At 46.2% G+C, this 27,929-nt stretch overlaps 1 protein-coding gene across 2 annotated transcripts in view; it reads right to left on the reverse strand.

The window, feature by feature from the left end:
• Positions 1-350: 350 nt before the first annotated feature.
• FOXN1 (forkhead box N1) overlaps positions 351-27,929 on the reverse strand; it is a 140,006-nt gene continuing 112,427 nt past the window's right edge. For both annotated transcript variants that reach the window (XM_075335267.1, XM_075335266.1), the window contains 4 exons: positions 26,859-26,955; positions 16,819-17,026; positions 14,517-15,011; positions 351-3,529 (listed from right to left, as the gene is read on the reverse strand). In XM_075335267.1, coding sequence (XP_075191382.1) covers positions 3,267-3,529; positions 14,517-15,011; positions 16,819-17,026; positions 26,859-26,955 — 1,063 coding nt within the window. In that variant the 3' untranslated portion in view covers positions 351-3,266. The remainder of the gene's footprint in view (positions 3,530-14,516; positions 15,012-16,818; positions 17,027-26,858; positions 26,956-27,929) is intronic.

Below are 27,929 nucleotides of genomic sequence, written 5' to 3' on the forward strand. Positions count from 1 at the left end.
TGCTCCACCAACCCCTCTCACTAGTTCCAGGGCCTCCCGTTGATTTTGTGTCCCTTGTGTCCCCCTTTCTTGTGTTTTCTGTTGTGCATCAGATGCACGTATGTCTGAACACACACCACCATGATTGCTACACCTGGCAAGCGAGACATTTGGATTATGTTCTGAAGAACTCCGTGGTCCAAAAGAATCCAGGTTAGGAAATACAGACATTAACAACGGATTGTAGAAAACTGATCAAATTCTACATACCGTGTGAAACATCTCACTAAACATAAAGTAAGCCATTTACTCAAAGCGTACTGATTCCAAAATAATGCAAAACACAAAAAATCCATAACAACATAAACATCCACTGCAGATAGATGAGTTTATTTCACAACATTAAATTTAATGCAAATGCAATCTGTAAATAAGACAGAACGGTGACAGGTTAATGTTGGCTAGATTTCCACATAAATATGTTTATGTAAAATTTGAAGTAAAATTGTGGTTGAACCCAATCCAAATGTTTAATTTCTATCAGGCCTGTCACTAGTATACTGTCCACGTACTCATGTGAAATCTATCTGCATTCTTTAATACTGCACATAAATTGAACAATACAAACAAGGAGACATTGTCCTTCACCGAGGACAGCTAGTGCTCACGGGAAGGACAACGCTGAGTGAAATAATGACGTAACATTCATGAAACAAAAGTGCAACAAGGAATTCCACCAATAAGCAAGGAGTGCACAGCTGAAAGGGAAGCGCCACCTGCTTTATGAATCGCGTATATATTCACATATATTCTAGATAAGCTGGAAGAAACATGGATTTCTGCATAGAAATGAAATGCTTCCGAGTTCCTGGAAAGTTCTTTGGTTTATTAGGATTCTGAAATTTCCATTTCCGTCTCTTGCGTGACGTCGATCCTCTGCTTTGGTGTCTTCTTTTTTAGAGTGAAATGAGTCTTTGTAATAAAGTTTTTGCTTTTGCTATAGATATCTTGAGGACATATTAGGTTAGTCACATTCAGGTTCCCTTATATCCTGTTATTCAGAAAATATCTTAATCTGTCATTCTGAACAACATTCTTGTGCTGGACGTTACAATAAAACCTAACGCTGAGATATTGAAAGCAATTGAAATTTTTTTTGCCAGTGACTTGATGTCTGGCGATTGGAGACATCCATTCTCAATGTACAGACACACTAGTGCTACTTTATTTGCATCCAAACATGAGTAACATAATATAATTTTCTTGGACACAATAATAGAAATTAATTCATGGAGAAGTAAAGATATTTTTTGATTTGTTGACGATTGTATCACCTTGTAGCTAAATTTGGCTTGGATTCTTCTCCTTTTCTACTTGGATGTCATTTGGAAAATGTTATCTAGAAAAGATTATGGCCCAATTCAGTACCCCTCATAGCTGATGACTGAAGAAAATCATACCATAATTCACTGGATGCAGTATTTACGGGGAGTCGGAGAGTATGACAATAAAGTAGTGCCATGTAAAGTCACCAAATGGAGGCAGACATAGTGCCTATAGCTTTGGAGGTAAGAAGCTGGATGACAACTTGTGCACAGTCATGAGAGATCCTTAAAAGTGGCTTGTACTACAGTTGTTACACTTAGACCCAGTCTGGTTCCACTGAACTATACTCATACTTGCCAACTTTCTCAGACATGCTGTAAGGCTCCAACAAAAAGTAAAGATCTTCTAGTCTCCTGGAATAATTTTCAGAAACCCAGATGGTGTCCTGGATATAAAAATGGGATGTCCTATCCTAATGCACAATTGAGGGGCAAGTGACAACTATGGCCGGAAAAGGCTGCGTGTATATAGAAATAGCGGATGGTGACCAAAACAGTCACTGCCTTACTGGATATAGGGCTACCTCTCTAAAGGTTGGGAAGTATGGCTCTACTTAGATCATTATAGAGCTGTAGAGAACCACAGAGGATCTAGAAGTTGTCACCATAAAATAGGTCAAACATAGGACAACTGTGAGTGAAACCTGGAGAAACAATAGGTGGTAGAGCCGTTTTGTATGGGGAGCTTTAAGGCAAAATATGTGCTATAGAAAATGTGACCTAAGTAACTCCGTTCCTATGTCTTACTATGATGTTATAGACGGATCAATTTGAAATACTTTAAATGGCAACATTCTATTGAAGTAAATTTTTAGAAGTTTTTCAGTCAAAGGTCTCATACACATTACCATGGTTGTCCAAAGCTGTAATCCAGCACCACTAGAGGTGTACAGAGTCATACTGTGATCTGTTATGCCTCTGATTTTACAGATAATTAGGGACCTTGATGGCAAGAGGGGTCTATATACCGTTTTACTGCCTCTGCCATATTCATGATGCATCAATGAAGTTGTAAAAGAAGACCTAAATGATGCACCCAAAATATCATTGTCATGGATGCTTTTCCATAATCATAGATTCCTTTAGCATTTTATAATTATCTGCTAAGATAAAATTGTGTCATGATGAAATTGTATCACAATAAAATTATAGCATATTAAATACTAAAAATCTAAGATTTAACATATATACATCAATTAAATTAAAGGGTTTGTCCAGCACTTTTATATTCATGGTTTATCCTTAAAATAGATCATCGATATCAGATTAGAGGCGTCGTAACACCTGGCAACCCTACAGATCAGCTACTCCCGATGATGGCGGCTGGATGTGATCAGCTGTGGAGCAGAACGGCACTGCTCCATCAATTGTATACTGGCCACAGCAGGGTACTGCACATAGGCCCCTATTCAAAGGAATAGGGGTGGATCTGGAGTACCTTGCTGCGGTCACTATGTAGTTGATGGAACTGTGCTGTTCCACAGTGAAACTGATCATATCCGCTTGTCGCTGGGAACAGCTGATCAGTAGCAGTGCCAGATATCACACCACCACCAATCTGATATTGATAACCTAGTCTACGAATAGACCATCAATATAAATGTAATGGACAAACCCTTTAAGTTCTTCTGAATAACAGAATATTGGTGTCTATTATCAATTTGAACTTTTAGCTTTACTTCTTGACCTATTAAGCTCATATTTGTGTGTAACTTGTGCAATTTAACATACATCATAGTCTATGTTTTAAGTAGGTCATTGTTACCCTAAAACGCAGTGTCCATCTTCTTCTCGATAATAGAAGAATATAGCTTTTTAGCATTGATCTTTCTTGCAAATGCAATATATAAATATTTATGGTAAATTCTCCAATATTCAGAATTGTCTATGGAGACAGTTACTTTAAGCAATTGTGACATGCTTAGATCCAGAGCCATTGATGTAAGATGGCACCACAGTGTCCATCTCCATGTATGAATAAACAGTGGTGAGATGGATGTCACCCAATCCCATAGGTGAGTTACTGCCGGGGGATCTGACTCCATTGCTGTTGCAGTTTCCGTTGTGCATGAAGTAATGTGGTGGCGGTGGAGTTGGGGAGGAGGATATGAGATTTATGGGATCCAGTGCCAGACTGTCATCTTTAAGTTCCTCCCATAGATTACCTGTCAATTAAAATTGAAAGTATTATGAATGTAGAAAACAAGTTAGATTTTAATATTCAAGAAATTTAATTTGATTTTATTTGAGGTCAGTAGTAATGACCAGAATTGTCTTCGGTAAATAATGGCACATTTAATATACCCCAAAAGGCTCAACCAGATGGTAAAACTACCCAATTAGTAAGTCTATGAAGTGTCAGTCAGAACACCAAACTGTTCCTCGGTAAAAACTTTTCACCTAGCCCTGTCAACCATACAGCAACCTTAAGAGGGTAAGAAATAACACTGTTCTGTATGGCGTTTTAGGCAAATTGAGCGTCATTTAAGGGGTCTTTCACTTTGGAACTCCCTAACTGATCCAGAGTGGAGAATTCCTGAATATCTGGGGCTCCTGCTCTGGTGGGTCAGACCAGTACATGACTCGCTTTTTATTTGAATGGCCATCATCTAATGTTTTATTGCAGTGTAGTGGTCAGAAGGTCTCGGGCCAGACTCAACAAGCTAATTACCGGTTTGGCAATAAGAGGCCACAGCCAATATATTATGCCCTTTGGACAAATAAAATCTAGTAATTTGGATAAAAACATTAGATATATGATGTTTATACTAATTTCCTGAAATGGTGGAGTAACTTAGTTGATACAATAGTATACACTAGTTTTAAAGATACAGTCTAAAGGCCCGTTATGCCTATGATACCTGATGGCCAAGAGCTCATGTGGCTGTGAAGTATCTCTCTTCATTCCCCCATACCATTGGTGGACCAGGTGGACACAGACAGAAAAGGGCCCCTGTGCAAGAACAGTATATGGGCCCATTGCAGTCTAATAGCTCATCATAACGCACGTTTCCACCTGCTTTGGAGGTGCAAATAGGACCTCTTATCTCTTGTGCGGCTGTACATATTGCACCAAGGACATGTCTATTCCTGCCCCATTTTACATGGATGTTCAGCTTGGTTGAGCATTCATGTGTTTTTAGAGGAGACAGAGAAGAAATAGATTACACCTTGCTGAAACCAGAATTACAAAAGTCCATAAACTATCAAAATGCAAAATCCCCAGAGTCAGAGAAGTTTGAAAACTGAGGAAAGTGTTTCATATCCCAAATAGTGCGCACCCTTACCAATATTCATATTGCCCTATTGTTTAACGGGAACCTGTCATAAGAAATTTACCTGTAAACCTAAAGGTTTCCCCCTCTGCAGCTCCTGGGCTGCATTCTAGCAAGCTTCCTATAGTTTTTGTGGCCCCTTTTATACCAAAATAAATACTTTATAAACTTGTCTCTTTTCGTATGCAAATTTTGAAAATTATCCATGGGGGCGGGCTGCCTGATGTCCGTTGTTGTCCTCCTGCCTATTTACGCCGCCCCCGAAGGCTGAATTTCAAACCTCAGGACTCCGCCCCTGGGCGCCCGTGGTCCTGCGCATGCGCTGTGCGACTGTAGCGGTGCTGTGCACTGTGTGCACGTGTGACCGCTGGTGACGCTTTGCGCGGGCACGAGGTTATGGGCGGCGCTGTGAGTGTCATCAGCAAGTGCCGCCCATAACCTCGTGACCGCACTTTCCCCTTTGCCTCCTGCGTTCTGCGCAAGCGTCTCCTCGTAACCTGTGGTGGCCTGATCCGCTCCTCCCATCTATTTCCTGCTGCAGGGCAAGATGGGAAAGGTGACGTCGGATCATTTGGCCAGCGCTTGCGCAGAACGCAGGAGGCAAAGGGGAGAGCGCGGCCACGGTATTATGGGCGGGCACTTGTGATGCATTCACAGCGCCGCCCATTATATCGTGCCTGCGACCACGTCACCAGCAGTCCTCGCGTGCACGGGACCTCGGGCGCAGTGGGCGGCGTCCTGATCTATGAAATGAAGCAATGGGGGACGGCGTAAACCAGAAGGAGGGACAGTAACGGACGCAAAAGAGCCCGCCCCCATGGAGAATTTACAAGAATTGCAGACAAAAAGGTACAACTTTATAAAGTGTTTAATTTGGTTTAAAAGGGGGCACAAAAAGTACAGGAACCTTGCTAGAATGCAGCCCACGAGCTGCAGAGGGGGAAACTTTTAGGTTTAAAGCTCAATTTCTGATGACAGGTTCTCTTTAACATCTTATGGAAATTGATGATTAACCTGATCAGCCCTTTCATTAAAGCACCACTCTAGCAATTTCCCCCCCCCCCCAGAGCTTGAGTGGTGCTATTAATCTAAAGACCTTGTCCCCCACCAGCCACTGTCTTCACATCTTATTGGAGCTGCTCTGGTTCTGCGGCACTATCTTGTGATTGCAACTTTTGATGGCCCAAAGTCAGAGGTAACAGTCACAAGCAATCAGTGTAAGTCAATGAGAGCCAGAACGAGACTAGAACGAGGCTAGCATAGACTTATATTGAGTATTGATTTCTGGATCGCTCCAGCAAACACTGGATCCAACAGTTCATCATAACCTGTTGAAGACTAAGCAGAGATGCGGTTATAGCAGGTGAAGACGGCAGTGGGTAAGTATGAGACTAGGCTCAGGGACCTTAGATTAGAAACACCACTCTAGCCCTGCAATAAAAGAAACTGGAGTGGTGCTTTAAGTTGGTCTTACAATTCACAAAATTCATTGTCATATACCCAATTAAGGAATCCTGAGTTAATAGAGGCAGTTTTATGATCAGGATCCTCAGCTCTTGGTCAGAGTGAAGAATGGTTACGTATAGTGACTCGCCCACCCCAGGGCTATGGGACACCCGGTGCCGGGCCGGACTAGTCCGGTGGTAGTCAGTGGTGGCTGGGCCCGGCTCCGTGGCCCTGGTGGGTGTCAGTTGAATATGTGGCTGATGAGTTAAAGTTAATGTTCGTGACGCCACCTGTGGTATGCGGCTATTAAGCCGCCGCTGCTATGGGAGAACTCCGGGGTGATGTTATGGCAGCTATGATGGTACTGCTCCCCACAGGTGGAGCGATGCCCCGGGATACCGTTGGTGCCCGTGAAAGTCTATGGTGTTGTGTGGCTAACACGGTGCAGGGCCGACAAGCAATGAAAGAAACAGGCACAAACAGTAGTCTCTTTACCTTCTCCTCTTTTACTCTGGGAACAGTCCAGTCCTGGGAGACCGTTACAGGTGGTGATGGGGATCCGGTCGGCCTGGAAGTACTTGGGATGATCTTTCTGGCCAGCTGAGTATGAGGCCTACTCCTGTACTTTGCTTTGTGATGATAGGACCCTGCTTCTCTGAATCCAGCAATGGCCCTCTTCGCTGCTGGGACCAATAGCACGTCCCTTCTTTCTGTAGGTGGCTGCGCAGACCCTCTCTCTGGTGCTTCTCCGCTGGAGTCCACACCGGGCCCTGATGCTACAGCTGTACCTTGGATGTTTCTGGGCCAGGGGCTTGCAGCTCTCCTGCCCTTCGGACTCGGCTACCAGGGACGGATTTTATACCCTGGCAACCACAGACTCCGATGTCTGAGTCTCTCTGCTGCCTCTCAGCTATTCCTGCTTCTCTGGGCCAAGCTGCTCCAGCTCCAGGCCCCAGATTCACAGGACAGCTCACTCTGCGTCTGTTCACTTCCACTACTCCCTTCAGACTGACTCCACTTCCTCCCTCTGGTCAGGTAGAGGAAGGCTCCCTGGAATTCCAGGTTCAGAGCTCCCCCTGCTGGCCGGAGGGAGAACTGTGTTGGGTGTTAAACCTGCTGGCCAATGGATCTCCCAATTACCTCCAGGCTCAGCATTAACCCTTTGGGAGGGCAATGCTGTTGTGGCGACCAGGTCCTAGGGCGCCACACTCCCCCTTAGTTAAATTCAGTACTCCCGGACTGTGGAAACAAAACATAACATGTCATACATTTCATCCCAATATGGGAGGCACATTCTCTTTAACGTTACAAATTCAAACAGTACTATAAGAGTCCCGTGTGGCTCCCTGCCGGGTGTCCATTACACTGCTCCATGGGGGACCCGCCGCGATAAAACCCCCAACGTAGGCTCTGGGCGTGCGTCAGAGCATTGATGACCCCACTCTATGCACGCCGGACGGGTTTTTCTTCAGGGGTGTCGAGCACACTGGTGCTAACTATGAACAATTTAGGTGTTGGCCACCCATAGTCCAGTGGCCCAATTGTCCATTTTCACAATCAAAGAAAAAGAAAAACATTTTGTACACAACATTACAGACATTTCGCATAACTATTTACATTCCAATAAATACTCTTTCTTTCTCCTTTATACATTTGATTCCCTATACCTTAGAGGGGGTTGTCCCCGAGTGCTGCGTTGGGACCTGCGTAGCTCTGGTGTTTGTCCCTGACTACTTAGTGTGTCTCCTATCTCAGCACTACCGGTAGGCCTAACCCCAATAGGTATGCATGATGATCGCCCATGTGGTCTAAGAGTCACCAAGGGTATGACAGGTTCACCACTGACAGGGGGTTGATCCTCCTGTTCCACTGCTGGCGTGTCACCTCGTGTCGGGGCGGACGGTTCTTTGGGTGGATCCGGAACCTGTTCTGTTTCTGGCTCGACCAACTGTGGGAACGTCAGGACCGGTACCACTACGGCACCATTTATGCGGGTCCAAGTCTTGGGGAATTTGCCGAGGATTGTTTGTATCATCTCTTCCCCCTCTTCTCGAACTTCCTCCACTTCCTTTTGAACTTTGCACCGCTCAGGGCACGTCTTCAGGCGGTCTCTGGATACTGCTTGACAAGTCTTGCCTTCATCCTTGCTTATGAGGCACACCTTACTGTTGTCAAAGTTGGAGGGGATAATGGTGTAGGGCTCGTTTTCCCACTGATCATCCAATTTATGCGTCCTCCGCTTCTTCTTGAGGACTTGTTCTCCAGGTGCTAAGGGAGTTGCTGGGGCCGTTTGATTGTACTGCTGTTCTTGTCTCGTTCTTGCTTGAGACAGGCTCCTTTCCACGCACTCCTGGACCTTACGGTACCGCTGCTGCCGTTCTGCATCCCAATCCTCTATTTCTTGAACCGCCTCAGGCGACACAGTCCCCATCTCAAAGTCTACAGGCAACTTGCCTGGTCTGGCTCGCATCAGGTAAGCGGGGCTGCAGTTGGTCGAATTCACTGGGATGTGGTTGTACAAGTCTACCAGATCTGGCAACTTTTCTGGCCATTGGTTCCTCTCTTCCAGCGGTAGGGTCTTCAGCATATCAATAACCACATGGTTCATTTTCTCGCACAGTCCATTGGTCTGGGGGTGGTACGGTGTGGTTCGAATTTTCTTACAACCGTACATGTTACAGAACTCTTGGAACACTTCAGCCTCGAATGCAGGACCCTGATCCGTCAGTACCCTTTCCGGATAGCCGTGCGGTCGACAAAAGGATGCCTGGAACGCTCTAGCTGCCGTCCTGGCTGTCTGGTCCTTCACAGGCACTACTACCAGGAAACGAGAGTAATGGTCCACAATGGTGAGGGCGTACACATAGCCTGACCGGCTTGGTGTTAACTTCACGTGGTCCAGGGCCACCAACTCCAGGGGCTGCTTCGTGACAATTGGCTGTAGGGGAGACCTTTGGCTGGCATCATCCTTCCGCCTCAAGTTACACGGGCCACAGTCTCGGCACCATTTCTCGATCATCTTTCTCATGTGCACCCAGTAGAACCGATCACGGAGTAAGGCCTCCAACTTCTTCCACCCGAAGTGCCCGGCGTTATCATGATACGCTGCTAGGACCATTGAAGCATCCCTCTGCGGAACCACTATCTGCCAGACAAGTTCATTTGTTCGATAGTTGACATATCTCTTGCAGAGCTTGCCTTGGTAGGTGAACAGTCGTCCCCTCTCTTTCCACAACTGCTGGGCTTCTTCTGGAGCATCTGGGCCAAGATGAGTCTCAGCTTGTGCTAGCTTTTCTTTGACCAATCGCACAGCCGGGTCACCGTTCTGTGTCTCTTCCCAATTATGGTGGAGTAATGGGTTAACCGAGACCTCGTGTTGGCTCGAGCGCTTCACTCCCACAGCATGCTCACACTGGGAAACACCCTGATGATGGAAAGCCGGTAACTCTATCTCTTCGAGTTCATCCAGGTCTTCTCCAGATTCGGGTAAGTGAGGCATTCTGGACAGCGCATCAGCATTGTTATTCTTCTTGCCAGCCCGATACTTGATGGTAAAGTCAAAGTTAGACAGCCGGGCCATCCACCGCTGTTCCAACGCACCTAACTTGGCTGTTGCCAGGTGTGTCAACGGATTGTTGTCCGTGAAGATGGTGAACTTGGCCGACGCCAGATAGTGCTTGAAGCGTTCAGTCACTGCCCAAACAATAGCGAGGAACTCCAGCTTGAAGGAACTGTAGTTTTCTGGATTCCTTTCTGTGGGCCGAAGCTTCCTACTGGCGTACGCTATCACCTTCTCTCTGCCTCCCTGCACCTGGGACAACACGGCTCCCAGGCCCACGTTGCTGGCGTCTGTATACAGTACAAACGGCTGGCTGTAGTCAGGGTAGGCCAGAATTTCTTCTCCCGTGAGAGCCCCTTTCAGCTGGACAAAGGATGTTTCTAGTTGGCTGCTCCATTCAAAGGGAGGGCTCTGCTTCTTAGCCTGCTTTGGCTGGCCCACCAGGAGATCTTGAAGGGGCGCTGCTATCTTGGTGAAACCATCAATGAACCTTCGGTAGTAGCCCACCAGCCCAAGGAACTGCCGCACCTCCTTTACCGTGGTGGGTCTTGGCCAGTCCTTGATTACGGTGACTTTCTCCGGATCAGGTGCCACACCTTCTGCGCTGACCACATGACCCAGGTACTGTACCTTTGGCTTCAAGAGGTGACATTTGGACGGCTTGATCTTCAGGCCATATTTTGACAAAGACTCAAACACTTCTGCTAAGTGCTTCAGGTGGTCTTCATAAGTCTTGGAGTAGACTATGACGTCATCCAGGTACAACAGCACGGTTTCGAAGTTGTGGTGGCCCAAGCAGCACTCCATCAACCGTTGGAATGTCCCTGGGGCGTTGCAGAGCCCGAATGGCATACAGTTGAACTCGCAGAGGCCCATTGGCGTCGTGAATGCAGTCTTCTCCTTGTCCACCTCTGCCACGGGAACCTGCCAATACCCACTGGTGAGATCCAAGGTGGAGAAATAGTTAGCTGACTTTAAGGCTGTTAGTGACTCCTCTATTCTGGGTAGTGGATAAGCATCTTTATGTGTAATGCGGTTAATTTGCCTGTAATCTACACACATTCTCATTGTACCATCTTTTTTCTTTACGAGCACTAGTGGAGCTGCCCAGGGGCTACAACTATCTCTGATAACCCCGGCCTCCTTCATTTCCCGTAACATTTCTTTGGCACGCTGATACTGTGCGGGGGGTACAGGGCGGTATCTCTCTTTAACGGGAGGATGATCACCCGTGGGGATTTGATGTTTAACCCCTTTCACCTGCCCAAAATCTAGGGGGTGTTTGCTGAAGACCCGCTCGTACTCCTGTACCACCCGGTAAACCCCATGCTTTTGGTGTGAGGGGGTGGAGTCGGTGCCCACATGTAAGTTTTGGCACCAGTCTTCCAGCTGCCCCTTGGAGCCATTGTCTTCCGCCTGGTCGGACGGGATCAAGGGTTCCACTGCTTTGATGGTGTTGTTGCTGACAGTGTACAGTTTTGCTACAGTGGCGTACCGGGGCAATTTGGCTTCCTCCTCCCCACAATTCAGGACACGGATGGGCACTCTCCCCTTGCGGACGTCTGCTACCCCTCTGGCTATCAGGACTCCAGGCCTGCTGTCTGAATACACCGGTTCTACCAAGGCATGGTAATCCTGACCCTTGAGGCCTATTGCTGCCCGACACCATATCAACATTTCACTTCTTGGGGGTATTGCAATGGGGAGGGGGTCACTTACCCTCACACTGCCAATTTCTCCTCCGGCCAGCTCTACCTGCTGCCTCCTCATCAGGGCTCTGATCTCCCTCTGTAGGGCACGCTGCTGCCCGGAGCTGGCAGTTTCAGACGCCTGTTGCAACAAAATTATCACTTCGGCAACACAATTTTCTATCACATTTGTACCAATGGTTACCAATGGGTCAGATTCTTTGCGATCAATATCTACAATTATCATCCCCTGACATGGCAATTCTACCCGCCCCACTTTAATGGTTACTTCTTTGTACCCAATTTGGGGTAAGGGCTGACCATTACTGGCCACAATTGTTAAATCATCATCTGGGCCATGGTCAATGTCTGAATCAGCCCAATATCTTTTATACAGTTTGTAGGGGATGGTTGTTACCTGGGACCCCGTATCCAGGAGGGCATTCAAAGGGATCCCATCCAGCACAATAGGAAGGACCGGTCGTCCTCCCACATACTTGCTGCGGCTGGGTGTTGAGCCGGGCTTCCTTACACCTGGGGGTCGGCTCCTGGCCCCAGGCTCGGCCCATTTAAAGGACAGTATCGTGCAATGTGGCCCGCCTGGCTGCAGCGGCGGCAGATCGGTTGTCCCGTTGAATCATACCGGTCTGTGTCTCTGCCTCGGGTCGGCGGAACCCTCCTCTGTCGCATCCATGGGACGTCATCTGGGCTGGAGGCCAACTCGATTCTTGCAGGCGATGGGGTCACTTGTAGAGACTGCACGGTCTTGGCAAGGGCAGCCACAGTCTTGGTCAGCTCCTGGACCTGCTGTCTGAGCTCTGCAGTGGGATCCTTATCCAGGGACTGCGCCTCAGCCCCTGCAGTGGCTCGTGTTGCAGGCACCACCCCGGGGTACGTGATAGCAAGAGGCCGGAGGGGTACTGGGTCATTCGGTGTAGATTCTCTCAGTACCCGGATGGCCTGGTCCTTAAACTTTGCAAAGTCCAGAGCAGGGTTCTGCAGGACCATGATACGCAGCTGGGTCCTGTGGGCATCTGACAGGAGCCCCTCTATGAACTGCTCGGTTAGGAGTTTGTGTTCCTCACGTACACTCTCTGGGTCCACTTGTTTAACCGCTTTCAGGGCCTCCTGCAGGTTTAAGGCATAGTCCCTGATGCTGTCTGTGGCCCGCTGCTTGCACCCAAAGAATCTCATCTTTATCTCTGCTGCGGTGCGGGTGTCAAAAGTACTCTTTAGCTTGGCCAGTATCTGGGTTACTGTCCCTTTATCTGTATCAGGCCAGGACTTCACTTCACGCTGGGCTGCGCCGGCTAGCTGTCCCATTAATATGCCCACCTTCTGGCTCTCAGTCAGCGGATACACCCGGAACAAGCTGTGCAGGCTTTCTCTGAAGTCGCTCAAGGTATGGGACTCCCCGGAGTACTGCGGCAGCCATTCTGCTCCCGGTATGTACGGCATGGTGATCGGCATTACCGGCGCTACAGCGGGGGCTGGGGCGACGGCGACAGGGATCGCTTCGGCTGGTGCTGCGGCGTCTCGGGCTATGGCAGCCACCTGCCCTCCCTCTGCGTCGGACATCTTCCTCCCCCTTAGTGAACCTTACCAGGCTCCGTTCACTTTTCAAATTTCCTTCTGGGTCGCGCGGGGTTAACAGCGCTCTGCTCTGATGGCGCGCTCCCTTCGCGCTCTTTGTCAGGCACGCCCCCCTTCTTCCTGCGCTCAGTGAGGCTAATGGCGGCGGCAGTTTTCAAACAGTGAAACACGCAGTAATACAGTCTTTAAAGCGCAATTCTTCAGGCGCACAGTACCCGGTGTGACCGGGCACGAAATCCTGTTCGTGACGCCAAAATTGACTCGCCCACCCCAGGGCTATGGGACACCCGGTGCCGGGCCGGACTAGTCCGGTGGTAGTCAGTGGTGGCTGGGCCCGGCTCCGTGGCCCTGGTGGGTGTCAGTTGAATATGTGGCTGATGAGTTAAAGTTAATGTTCGTGACGCCACCTGTGGTATGCGGCTATTAAGCCGCCGCTGCTATGGGAGAACTCCGGGGTGATGTTATGGCAGCTATGATGGTACTGCTCCCCACAGGTGGAGCGATGCCCCGGGATACCGTTGGTGCCCGTGAAAGTCTATGGTGTTGTGTGGCTAACACGGTGCAGGGCCGACAAGCAATGAAAGAAACAGGCACAAACAGTAGTCTCTTTACCTTCTCCTCTTTTACTCTGGGAACAGTCCAGTCCTGGGAGACCGTTACAGGTGGTGATGGGGATCCGGTCGGCCTGGAAGTACTTGGGATGATCTTTCTGGCCAGCTGAGTATGAGGCCTACTCCTGTACTTTGCTTTGTGATGATAGGACCCTGCTTCTCTGAATCCAGCAATGGCCCTCTTCGCTGCTGGGACCAATAGCACGTCCCTTCTTTCTGTAGGTGGCTGCGCAGACCCTCTCTCTGGTGCTTCTCCGCTGGAGTCCACACCGGGCCCTGATGCTACAGCTGTACCTTGGATGTTTCTGGGCCAGGGGCTTGCAGCTCTCCTGCCCTTCGGACTCGGCTACCAGGGACGGATTTTATACCCTGGCAACCACAGACTCCGATGTCTGAGTCTCTCTGCTGCCTCTCAGCTATTCCTGCTTCTCTGGGCCAAGCTGCTCCAGCTCCAGGCCCCAGATTCACAGGACAGCTCACTCTGCGTCTGTTCACTTCCACTACTCCCTTCAGACTGACTCCACTTCCTCCCTCTGGTCAGGTAGAGGAAGGCTCCCTGGAATTCCAGGTTCAGAGCTCCCCCTGCTGGCCGGAGGGAGAACTGTGTTGGGTGTTAAACCTGCTGGCCAATGGATCTCCCAATTACCTCCAGGCTCAGCATTAACCCTTTGGGAGGGCAATGCTGTTGTGGCGACCAGGTCCTAGGGCGCCACAATAGCATCTTTAGTTCAGGAGGACCTTTCATGTCTTACATTACACAGTCAACCCATTAATTGAATGGGCGCTATGTAATTCCTAATTCTACCTAGGGGACACTGAAGGGAAGTTGAGCACTTTCTATCAAGATTCCCTATAGATTACGGCTGATCACTGGGGGTGTATGTGTGGGGACAGAAAGTAGATATTTTTGCCAAGGAACCCATCAGTTTAAATATTGTCTCCCTGCTACCAGTATATTTCCATAATGTTTTACAACATACCTTGAAGTTCAAAGTCTGTAAGAGAGGGATTAAGAGCATCAATGTCATTGCTTAGCTCGCCCTCTATCAGTTGGTCCTGCATGGTTCTGGTTAAGGAGTGCTCCGTTAACATCTTCATGTTGTGAAGAGGAGGGGTGTGGGCAGGTATCGGAGAGTCCTGGGGATTAATGGGTTGTGTTGTCAGTTCACTTTGGTTCTCTGGTGAAGAAAAATGATTCTGTTGTATTGGATGAGGCTGTTGTATCATTGCTTGCGAGATCTGCGGATATCCATGAGGGAGAGATGTATAACTCGGTGGTGGCTTCTTGGCATGTAAAGATTCAGAGACATCATGCATTGGTTGTAGGGCTGCAGACATGGCAGGGGAAATGTTCTGTTCACTATGGATGGACATGTGCATCACCGGTGATGTGTTCATGATACTGGAGGAGTTACAGGCCAGGAGTGAGGACCTCAGCTTCTCTGTTCTCTCTCCTATCAGCTTATCAAGATCCTCTGAAAAAGAAATTGAAGAAAAACATTACATGGTAGCATGTACAATTCCATGAATGGCGAGTATCCCAGTATTTGGTCTGGCACTTACTGTAGATCATTAGTAATCTGCACAGATTGAGATGCAGTGGTTCAAGTTTAGTGAAAGAGCATAGAAATAAAATAATGTCTCCTATAGATGATAGAAGTGTATGTATCTTATAAATCAGAACATATTTCTATTATAAGGGTTTAAATCACAGTACAAATGAAAGGTTATAAAATTTACTAATGTACTTTTCAGTTTCAATTCAATTGTGTTTATTTGGCTGGTGTCATTGAGAAGAAATTCTCTCTTCTGTATAACCTAGGCCCCCCTCCCACACATATAGCCTATATAGCCTAGTACTCCCTACCCCATATATAGCATATATAACCTTGCCCCCCTTCCCCCTACATTTAGAGTATATAGCCAAGTCCCCCCTCCCACATATAGCACATATAGCCTAGTCCTCCCTCCCCAACATATAGCCTATATAACCTAGTTATGATCACCTTACAATCCCTTTATAGCATGTGGCTGCTATGGTAATCTCACTTCCCAGCCCACATGCAGTGTCATTGGGCTGGGGAAGGAGGACGGGGGACAATGGTGCTGGTCAGATTGGCTCCACTGCAGGAGAGGTGTCATCTAGTACGTTTTTTTTTTTAATGCTCTGCTAATCTGTATCTATAGTGGTGCACTCCTTGATCCTACTGTACTGGCGCCAGGTGTTGTAGTCAGATTGACACTTGTGCAGGAGACGTGTTACTGTCATTGGCACTTCTCTTGCATAGGTGTCAGTATGACTCCAACACAAAGACCCAGCACAGCAGGAGAAGGCGGGAGTGCCCTGCTATGGATACAGATTAGCTCAGCAGTTAATAGAAGTGCTGGGGAAGGAGCCTTTCATCTCTTGTCAGTGTGAACCCTGCAGCAGGGGCTACCGGAGGATTTCCTGGTGGGCCTTTCCAAGTCTTAGTCAAATCTAAAATGGATAGGTGAAGATGCCCATAGACTATAATCGGCAATATGTATAAAACATTGCCCTTTATTGTTACAGAGCGCTGTGTCCTGAGAAGGGGCAGTTCTTTTTATAGTTTCATCTCTCATCAGTTTTTTGTTAAATTGTACACTGACCCACATGCCGATCTTTTCTCCACGGAGAGCAGGTGAATGGGAAAAAAAAATCATGTGGGAGCAGCAGTATATGTAATCACAGTCCTCTCTGTTTTTTTGTCACAGCCCTATTAATTCTACCAATAATTATAAACTAATCTTTCACATCTGGTTATTAGTCAACTTTTTTTATCTTTTTACCCTCCGAAACTCAAAATATCTATAAGTATTCATTAAGATCGAGCCCACGGGCATTTTATGAGTAATATATGTAGATTGTAGATCTAGACATAAACAAGCACACACCTGTTGCTGAACATTCACATACTAAAAGTGCACTATGCAATTTACCACATAGATATGGAGACACTAAACACCCACTAAAAAGTACCCATCCAAACTACAAACACTGATGTTTATGATACGTGTGGCAGCAAGTGATACAGTTTATTTAGAGACTTTCCTTTTTCCTTTTCCCAGACTCCTAAACAGCCAAACCTTTCTAGCTCTACGGTAATCTGGTTCTCTGTGTAGGAGAAGGATGACTAATAGGTGCCACCTAGATTTTACAAAAATGCCGGGTACACCTAGAGATTGTCTACTCTCCCAGATTGTCTTGGAGACTCCTGGAAACAAAAGTTGTTTTTCCCCCCGTCAATCCAGTTTCCTTACCTGGCTTTGCCATGCTTTTCCTCACTGTTACAGGATCTTTCCGTTTCCATTTTTGCAGCTCCTCTTGCATCTTATCAATTTTAGCCGGGTTCAGAGCCCACAGACATCCTTTTCTGGATGAACTTCCAGATTTATTCTCCACTTTTTCAAAACACTTGTTCAGAGACAGGTTGTGGCGGACTGAATTCTTCCACCCATCTGGAGCAGTCTAAAAATATAATAGTTCAGAAGTGTAAATACAACTACAACTCTTTACACCCAGAAAGAAAAAAATGATAATATATATATATCTATATATCTATATATATATATATATATATATATATATATATATAGATATATATATATATATATCTATATATATATATATATATATATATATATATATATATACACATACAAAATGCCCAGAATAAATTAGTTTAATCAATATCGCATTGAACACAAGAACAACTTCCAAAAATTTGACAAGACGGAGTTTCTTAGAAAATATTTAACCCATAACATGAAAGTAGGATAATGACATAAGTTACATTACAAAATCTTTGGTTTAGTCATATTAGTTGATGCCAAAATGAGTACACCCCACATAAAAATCTATTACATCTAATATTATGTCTGACCAGCAGGATTTTTAAGGACATTACCAAGTCTTCTAGGCATGGAATGAAAACAGCAACATATTGGAACATCTATCTTTTTCTGTTCTTCAAGAACAAACTTTTAAAGCCTGGATGCTGGATGGAGAGTGATGCTCAACTTGCCTCTTTAGAATTTTACATAGATGTTCAGTTGGGTTCAGATCAGGAGACATACTTGGCCACTGAATCACTTTCATCCTCTTTGTCTTCAGAATTGCAGCAGCTACCTTATTTTTGTGTTTTGAATCATTGTCATGTTGGAAAGTGCACGTCTACCAAGTGCACAGAGTGATGGTAGCATCTTCTCCTTCAATACAGAGCAGTACTGTACAGTCAAAGGCAGATGGGAGAATTAAGACATGAGTATTGCTTATTTTGTATTCCCTTCCATTGTAATTTTTTAGATGAAGTACAATCCCTTTAAGATATGTACTACCAAAAATAAATGAAGAAAAAAAGGTTGGTGTGTGCCACTTGCAATGAAGCCTTGCTCTGTTCCACAATGGAATTGATGCAAATCTAAATTTAATTTGGTTTTATTGGCATAAAAAAAAATTAGTATTAGAATTGTACAACACATTTTGGCGAATGCCTTCTTCAGGTACATGTACGTCATTAGTAATGATGATGCACATGTACCTGAAAAAGGCATTCGCCATAACGCGTTATACAGTTCTAATACTAATTTTTTTTTTATGCCAATAAAACCAAGTTTAATTTACCTTTGCATCAAATCCATTGTGGAACAGAGAAGGGCTCCATTGCAAGTGGCGCACACCATCCTTTTTTTTCTTCATTTGTTTTCTGATCCGAGCCTACTAGAAGTCTCCTATTCACCAAGTTGGAGTAGTTGCCTTTGCTAGGAGAGTGTCCCTGCAGCAATATATGCCTGCTTTTACCATGTCCAGGTGAGTGCATTGAATTAGGAGCACTCTGTCTTTAACTTAACAACTGCACCCAGGAAGCGCTGTGTCTTCTGTTTTGCTCCAAGTTTTTCTCCAGACACCTACCAAAAATAAATGAAAGATGCAAAACCATGGCAAGCAACCCATGGCATGCTTCAAGTAAAATAGCTAAGGGGGAATCATATTGGCTCAATATTATGATAGGACAGGTTAAAGGTGGGCATAGTCATGGCTGAAAATGTTGGCAACCTTGAAATTGTTCTAGAAAATGAAGTATTTAGCCCAAAAAAGTATTGCAATTATACATATTTTGTCAAATGTTTATTTCCATTGTGTACTGGAACAACACAAAAAAAGAGGAAAAAAAAGGCAAATTTGATAGAATTTCACACAAAACCTCCAAAATGGTCTGAACAAACTTGTTGCCACCCTCATATTTGGTTGCAAACTCTTTGGAATAAATGCCTGCAATCAATCACTTTCTATAACCATCAACAAGCTTCTTACACTTCTCAACTGGAATATTGGACCACTCTTCTTTTGTAAACTGCTCCAGGTCTCTCATATTGGAAGGCGCCTTCTCCCAACAGTAATTTTAAGATTTGTACACAGGAGTTCAGTTGGATTTAGATCCGGACTCTCAGCTGGCCACTTCAAAACTCTCCAGCGCTTTGTTTCCATCCATTTCTGGGGGATTTCTTGCTACTGCACATGTGCGAGCACTGGAGACTATGTTTGGATTTCTTGCTACTGCACATGTGCAAGCGCTGGAGACTAAGGCGGGCTTTGCACGTTGCGACATCGCAAGCCGATGCTGCGATGTCGCATGCGATAGTCCCCGCCCCTGTCGCAGGTACAATATCTTGTGAAAGCTGGCGTAGCGAAAATTATTGCTACGGCAGCTTCACATGGACTCACCTGTCCTGCGACCGTCGCTCTGGCCGGCGACCCGCCTCCTTATTAAGGGGGCGGGTCGTATGGCGTCACTGCGACGTCACACGGCAGGCGGCCAATAGGAGCGGAGGGGCGGAGATGAGCAGGATGTAAACATCCCGCCCACCTCCTTCCTTCCGCATATGCTACGGAAGCCGCAGTGATGCCGGTAGGAGATGTTCCTCGCTCCTGCGGCTTCACACACAGCGATGTGTGCTGCCGCAGGAACGAGGAACAACATCGGACCGTCGAGTCAGCGTAATCATGGATTACGCCGACGCTGCACCGATGATACGATTACGACGTTAATCGTATCATTGAGCCTTTACACACTACGATGTCGCATGCGATGCCGGAAGTACGTCATTTTCAATTTGACCCCACTGACATCGCACCTGCGATGTCGTAGTGTGCAAAGCCCGCCTAAGTCCTATCTTGGAGCCATTGCACATGTGCGGGTGACATCATCGCTGACACGAGGTCACATGTCTCTGACACCTTCTAAGCTGATTGGCCGCTGGTCATGTGCTTGTGACACGTGGTCACATGTCTCTGACACCTTCTATGCCGATTGGTCACTGGTCATGTGCTTGTGACGCTTTGCTCGGTGATAGGCCAGCGTGACGTCATTGCTGTCATTCTGGCAGCGGATTAGCTCTGGTGTCCTCCATCTTGGATGAGGCACAGAGTTTATATAAGACCCTGATGCATGCCGCCCGGCGCTCAGTCCTCTTGGTTCATGCATGAGAGTAGACGCTCTGTGCACGTCCCTCTATGCATCTCTCTGTCTATGTTAGGTGAGCGCTACCAGCAGGGTAGCGTTCTTATACCTTACAGCTTCGGCTGCGGTCCATATCCTTACCTCTTAGTGGAGCGGACATAGGCAGGTGCCTGAGGCACATGGTCCGGCTGGGCCTTGTGATTCTACTCGTAGGTGGACGTTGCCGCTAGGGTAATGTTCCTTATACTGCGGCTGGCAGTTGTTCGTATCCTCGCACACTAGGGGAGCGAACATAGGTAGGAGCTTTGTGCGGCTTATGCTGCTGTCCATCTCTTTTGCACCACTAGTGGAGCGGACCTAGGCAGGTGCCATATCTAGTGGTTCGTGTCCTCGCACACTAGTGGAGCAAACGCAGGTAGGAGCTTTGTGCGACTTACGCTGCTGTCCGTCTCCTGGCACCGCTAGAGGAACGGACCTAGGTAGGTGCCATTTCACACTCACTGCTTTTGTCTCTGTGACCATTAACAGAGACCATACCACACACCCTCCAAGTAAGGGAGGAGTTGATTTATTTTCTAATTATATTCCTCTGTGAGTTTAACAGAGGTATTGCACTCTGCACTTGTGCTATTACTATTTACAGTGGCACACTTATATACCCCTTATCCTCTGCCATAGTCTGCAGCAGAGTCTTTGCACGGTGGACCCTGACTGTCTGATATTCCTTTGGGTTTTATTATCAGACAGCCCCCCGTAACACACGCAATGCAGAGACTGAGTCAACTTCACCCTTCCTATCTGGTTTCAAGTGTTATTTTCATATTGCCCACACTTGTTACTTGCCTCAGGTGAGATTGAATGAGTATCACATGCTTGAAACATAGTTGTTCACCCACAATTTTAGAAAGTAGCAATAATATTTTCATGTCCATTTTTATAATTTTGTGTGAAATTATATCTAACTTGCTTTTTTTCTCTGTATTTTTTTGTTTTGTTCCAGTACAGACAAAGGAAATAAACATGTATGACAAAACATGTGTAATTGCGATAATATTTTTGGAGAAATACTTAATTATTTTTTTTAACAATTTCAAGGATGCCAACACTTTTGGCCATGACTGTACATGCACCAATGTTTTATGGTTGGAAAAAGATCAAATAAGGGAATCAAAATTGCAGACTGATGTGTAGCACCCCTGAACCCTTCAGGACACTACTAGATACTGCATCCTGTCACAGAGGCAGGGCCTACCCCCAGGGACCTGAAAGTTCAGTGCCGGTACCAATCAAAACACATAACATCCTCACTTACCTCACCCAGACAGGGATGACTGACTAGTTGGGGACCCAATGGATGGCCACCTAGTGGAGCCGAGTCCTGTCCAGTCCACTAGCCAACAACCCGGGGGGAGGAGAGAGATAGTAGTGAGTAGTGAGTGAGTAGGAAAGTTGGTGGTGACAAGTTGAGGAGACGGACATGTCTCAAGACGGGGTCTTGTAACGGTGGCCTGACTGGTACAGGAGAGTGGTTGCCAGGGAGGGTACGAGGAGGTGCCCCTGGAACCAAGGCACCGACGGGGCACAGGGCCCTAGGTTAGGTGAACGCTTCAAGCTGCCTCACAAATACCTGCACAGTGAGGGGACCTTCATGGACCTAACTGACCCAAGAATCCGAGAGCACAAGCAGTAACGAAAGAGCCAGGGACCGGAACAGAACACCGACCCGACAGGGTTCATACTGCACGCTGTACAGACCAGAGCCTGATGACTAACAGGAGGGGACACCCAGATGCTCCAAACTACAGGGTTCCATAAAACGACAGAGAGGTGCGGGGGAAAGAAGCCATCCGAGTACCACACCATTGGGACTACAGAGACCAGAGGTCTGAACCAGCTGTCCAGCGTCACCATCTACTGTGAGTAAAACCAGAGTTACACTGCATTTCCATTGTGTGGTCTCTGTTCTTCCCATGCCGCACCCCATCATCTACACCCTGGGGCTCGGCCCTACTTGCGGAGGGCCCAACATTCCAGCTGCCATCTCAACCAGCCCTAGTGGACATAAACTGTGCAGCGGCGGCTCCAACTACTTAGCTGCAACCCGCAAGTGGTGTCACGACATAAACTCTTTCATCTCCACTGGATATATCCCCCCATTAAAAGCTACCCCTAGGGTCACGGAACCGGGAAACGGCCATAGCACACCCGTAAAACAGTATCCCCGTACATATAAGGCCTTGGACCGAGTATTCCATGGCCCTGGGGCGCCACAGATGCAGTAGGACTCTATCAAACAACTCCTCATATCTCAGCTTCTTGAACACTGGCAAACATTACAGATGCCTATGTGATGCCCTGGCTTATCAGGTCGTCACAGGGTATTGTGCAATCTGCCATTCAGCACAGTATCCAAGTCCTCCTTGGTTACGGATCCCTGTCCTTCGGTGTTGCTAAGAGCAGAGCCAGTCAACGCCCTAGGAACACTTTGCACCACACCCACCAGACACACCATTGGGGGGCCTGAAGGGAATAGGAACACCCACTTGGGGGGTTGGTAGGGGAGAGTCAGAAGTGTTAGGAGGAGAGAAGTGTGAGGAGAGGAGATGTGAGAGAAGGTCAGGAGCTGGACTCCTCGTTAGTACTAGGTGGCAGACGTTGGTCTGGGCCTGGTAGGAGCTGAAACCCCGGTCGCAGGGGATCATGTCAAGGGGCACGGATCTGCCGAGGAGGGCAGCCGGCGGCCTTGAGCCATCTCCAGGCAGGGGCCAGGGCACAATGGGGTACGTGGACCCTAGGCCGGGAAGTAGCTTCACGCAGCACGGTAATTTTCCCGGCGAGGGTGAAGTCTTCAAGATTCATCCTCCACCCGCTCCAAAATCGGGGTACTAGCGCAACGATGGGATAGGACTTTCCCAGTACATAGTCCAGAAAATCCCAAGTGTGAACCCTGAGAGCAAGCTCACTCCATTAGCCATACGGGTGAGCGGGACCCGACTTGTTGAACACTACAGGGTCTAAATAGTGAAGAAAGTGCCACGGAAAAGGTCACAGGCTAACAAGCAACACCAAGGGGCACGGATCTACGCGTGCTCCCTCCTTGCTGCAGCGGTACTCAGAATTTTGGTTTACAAGTTGTCAGTGTCAGTAGTCTTGGACTGAGTACGCAGAAACCCCTTTCTTCCCCAACGGCACCCCTTCACTACCATCACCGGGCCCCGGGGCAAAAAAACCCCTACCCACGGAGGGGTTAAACACCTTGCTGCCATATCACCGCCACCGGGCGCTCCCAACAGCAGCGGTGGTACTCCATCCTACCACGCACCGTGGGTGGCGTCACAAACTTCCAATCTCCCTGTACATATCCCCCCTTTTAAAATTTGAGTGTCCGCGCAACCCCCTCCCCGGATCCGGAGACCCCTCGAGCCACCGCGGTTCCGGATCCGAGCGGCTCAGCCGCTGACACGGGGGCGGTACACCTCCTGAACCTAACATAAATTTTCTAAAACTAGTATTAGTAGTATTAGTATTAGTAGTATTTAGGTTTCAAGACCTTAAAAATGCATAGTTTGTGATGTACATCTTACAATTTGTATTTTAATTGGATAATCCCTTGAAAATGTTTGTTTGCAAAAAAAAATTCCATAGGAAATTACGACCTTAGGACTGTGTTAAAAATATTTACATCGTCATCTTAAAGGATTGTAAATTACCCATGACGTAAGCATAGAAAACAGCTTAACTGCTAATTTCTTGTAGGAAGACAGTTTAATCAAGTGAGACTTTTCAGAATAAAACTATAATACCCCAGATAATATAAATAGAGCCAGACAGGATCCACTTTCTCCTCACCCAGCCCATAAATTGAGTTGTGTCACTCAGACAAATGTCATATGCCATACATCACTTTTATAGTTGTGTCTGTGTCTCTGCTCATAATAACAGACATATTCAGCCTTCTATCAAGTGGTTGCCACCCCATATAATTGCATGGAATTTTCATTCCCAGTAATGGATTGTAAATACTGGGAAGGGCTTGGATTTTCAGTGATTAATTGCAGCCGTAAAATGTAACGACCACCCCTTCTATAGTGTAATGCTTTGTAGGGAAGGGAGGAATGGTGCACTGCTCACATTTTAACATTAATTCCAGAACATCAGGCTGGTGATTCATGATTTTCTGGGTCCTTACACTACAATCCCCATCATTTCATGCTTGGCTTAGTAAACACATTATCAAGTTGCAAAGTGGGGAATGGTAATTAAAGGGGCACCCTCTTTCAGGAGCCTTACATAATATGCAGAGCAAAAGGTGGTTAGAAAGAAAGTCTAGTCTCTTTCTTTCTGTAGAACACCTGGGCATTACATTACATTAATTTCAATGTCAACTGTGTGTGTGTCACTTCTAACGTGGCAAAGTGGACAATTCCTTTAATTAGTTTTAGGAAGTTTTAAAACTAATTAACATTTCCTGTTTCCTTCTACCTTAAGTTGGTTGTCACGAGAAATGTATAAGGAGATAGGCATATTGCCCACGTTGACCCTTGAAGACATCAAAGTTATTGATGTAATGTATCATGTGATGTATTGGTAATGTGAAATATGTAATGTGAATTGGGACATGCATTAATGATATATTGTGTTGTGCCAACAGTAGGGCAAGAAACAGTTAATGTTTGGGACTAGCCCAAAGCAGTAGTCTAGGGCAAAGGAACAGTGACAGGTTCCTGTCAGAACATCAGATAGGGCTCAGCCTGAGACAGGAATAGGCCTAGGGTCTGGCTAGTAGCAGCGCCGTATGATGAGGATGTCCCTAAAATGAGAGGAAACCAGGACAAAGGATAGAGAGATCCTAGAGAGAGAGTTAAACGGCAAACACAGTGATCTGGTGAAGACGGGACTGACCGAATGACTAAGTGGAGATGGGTCCAAAAACAGGATGCCTAACAGTGTGGCTCTGGAGTTTTCAACTTTTAAAGGTAACAGGTCAGGACCGAACAAAACTTGAGACAAAGCGAGTAGCTGTGGTGGGAGTTTCCTAAACATCAGGAAGTTTGTAGCTGAATACCGCCATATTGGCAAAAGGAAAAGAGGAAAATAAGACGCGGAACCACGGGTGGAGAAAATGACTTACTGTACTGTGGTGCTGAGCTGGGTAGTGGTGAAACAGGTTAAGCTATTGAAGGCAAAAACAAATGAAGCCAAAGAAGTAAAGAGACCGTGTATAGAGATGCTTGGTATCCCTGGAGAAACGTATGAGAAGTAATATGCCCTCTATCTTGTGTATACAGTGTGTTCACCCATATCCTGTCCACCGCCATTAACTTGAGAACGGCGGCAGCTATAGGCATAGAAGTGGTGTCTAGGTATAGTAAAGTAGCCATGTGCTACGCAATGAAACCACCTATAGCTCCACCTGGTGGAAAACAACGGAGTTAGCATTTTTATCTCGAAAACAGAACAAGATAGAGAAAAAAAGTGAATTACAGAGTTGTAGGGCATCACCAATTCAATACGAATCGACACCTTGCATACAGAAATGCTATGATATGAAACCCATGACCCCCCCCAAAACATTGAATGCTGGTCACGCATATGGCGCTCATTTAACTTTGATGCTCAAAATGGCTACCGTCAGCTGCAATGCACATCTGGACTCTGGACAGCATACTGTATCCTGCTGCACGTTGTGCAATATGGTAGGTGACACGTTTGCACAAGCATCTGTGATACATCGTTGTAGGTCCTGCAATGTTGGTGGAGGGGTCGCATACACCTGCTGTTTGATGTGACCTCACAGAAAGAAGTCCAATGGGGTCAGGTCAGGTGAGCGTGGAGGCCACTCCACGCAGCCACTATACACAATGACTTGTAGGAAGGTCTCCATGAGGTATCGCTTCACATCCGCAGCCTTGTGAGTTTTACACGTTCTAATCATAGCATTTCTGTATGCAAGGTGTTGATTCGTATTGAATTGATGATGCCCTACAACTTTGTCATTCACTTTTTTCCTCTATCTCGTTCCGTTTTCGAGATAAAAATGCTAACTCCGTTGTTTTCCACCAGGTGGTGCTATAGGTGGTTTCATTGCGTAGCGCATGGCTACTTTACTATACCTAGACACCACTTCTATGCCTATAGCTGCCGCCGTTCTCAAGTTAATGGCGGTGGACAGGATATGAGTGGACACTCTGTATAGTTGCCATTAAGTGGTTGTGCAGTAAAATCACGTTTTTAAAGAACTGGTGGTCTCCCTCAATGACTCGGCTAACGTCTAGTCTTGGCCAGTCAAAGCCATGCAAGGTCACCAAATTTGATCAAAAACAGATATAAATAGACAGTGGCTAACCAGAATTAGTAATGTCCCCTGTCAATCTGTGTATACTGAGATTTGCATTACTACATCAACTATAGATCAGCCCGTCTGTCATTCTTTATGGTTTGCCAAAAGCCCTAGTGCAGAAATTACATTGGATTCCTTGGCACAGTGTACAGAAAGGCAAATGTGTCAGTCAATTCATTTCTTACTTGTTTTGGCTTATTAATTCCCTTTCTGCTTGGGGCAGAAAATGTAATTATTACACATTCCTGACTGGTAATGGTTAATAAACAGAAAGATGAAGAGGCAGCGTTGGAAGCTGTCAGAAGTGTTTGATGATTGTCATAAAAGTCTTCTGTACACAGGCATGGTTTCCTAATGTATGTATATGTGTCATATTGGTTGTCAGGCTGGTCCGGATGACTGAGGGTTATCTATGGGGTTCTCATCCAAACCAAACTTTACTCTAGTCAACACATTACAGTTCCGATTTGGACAAGATTTACTAGATAGGATGATCTTACCTTAAAATAAGGAAAGTGCTCAGTCATGAAATTGTAGATCTCGCTTACAGGAAGGCTGCCGGTTTTACTATTCTTGAGAGCCATAAATATCAGGATGCTTTGGAAAGAACACAAATGAATCTGTCATTAAGGAGTATTGTACAGAACACTTCTCCGGTAAAGATCTGTCATTTCTCCTGACATGCCTTTTTGGCAAATACTTGTATTTCACACAAAAAGACATGAAAAACAATAATTTCCTTATTTCATCTGGGGCACGTTAGGATTTAAGAAGGTGTTGACTAATGAAGAACCCCTTTAAGGAGGGCCTGTCAGCTATCCTGACCTCTTATTTCTATTTACATTCAGATAATGTAAGAAACACATAAGCTCACCTCCCAGACTGGTGCAGATCCAGTGATGTCAACGCTTTGTCTATATTAATTAATATTATTAATTCAGGTGAACTCTGCAGCCGATCAGGGGCCGAGGATCGGCTGCAGCCTTCAATCTTCCGTTAGACAGAATTGTTCAGTCTGACGAAAATTTGAAAGCTGCCATCCATCAACGGCATCAATGGATGCCAATACACTGCAGCATTCAACTGACATAACAAGCATGACCACTAGAAGACTTCACTGTCTGAGAGGTATGTGTGCTTTTTCTTTTAAATAAGTAAATGGGGCACTTTAGCATTTAAGTAGGGGCTATTCAGTAGTGAACAACACCTTAAAGATCTGTCACCAGACCAAAAGTAGCTAGTTTATTCTCTTAGTTTGTTCCCATTGCATCCCCGAGTATACAAATTTTTTTTATTATTTTTTAATTCCACCATTCAGCTCCCAAAATGTGAGCCTTTACGTTAATTTTTATTTTTTGGGGGTCATTTCCAGTTAGTGTGGCTCCCAGGATCCTCTGGGGCGTGTCTTTAATCTGCTTTGCATTATTACTCTACGAATTGTGCTGTGTTACTAACGACCATAAAGATTAGCACAAAATAAAAAGGCCCCTATCTCTGGGTTCATATGGAGGAATTTAAAAAACAAAACAAAAAATGAAAGGCGATTCCGGCAGCTAAATAGGAAAGGGTTC

Source organism: Anomaloglossus baeobatrachus, chromosome 2 (assembly GCF_048569485.1).
Source record: "Anomaloglossus baeobatrachus isolate aAnoBae1 chromosome 2, aAnoBae1.hap1, whole genome shotgun sequence".
Taxonomy (NCBI): domain Eukaryota; kingdom Metazoa; phylum Chordata; class Amphibia; order Anura; family Aromobatidae; genus Anomaloglossus; species Anomaloglossus baeobatrachus.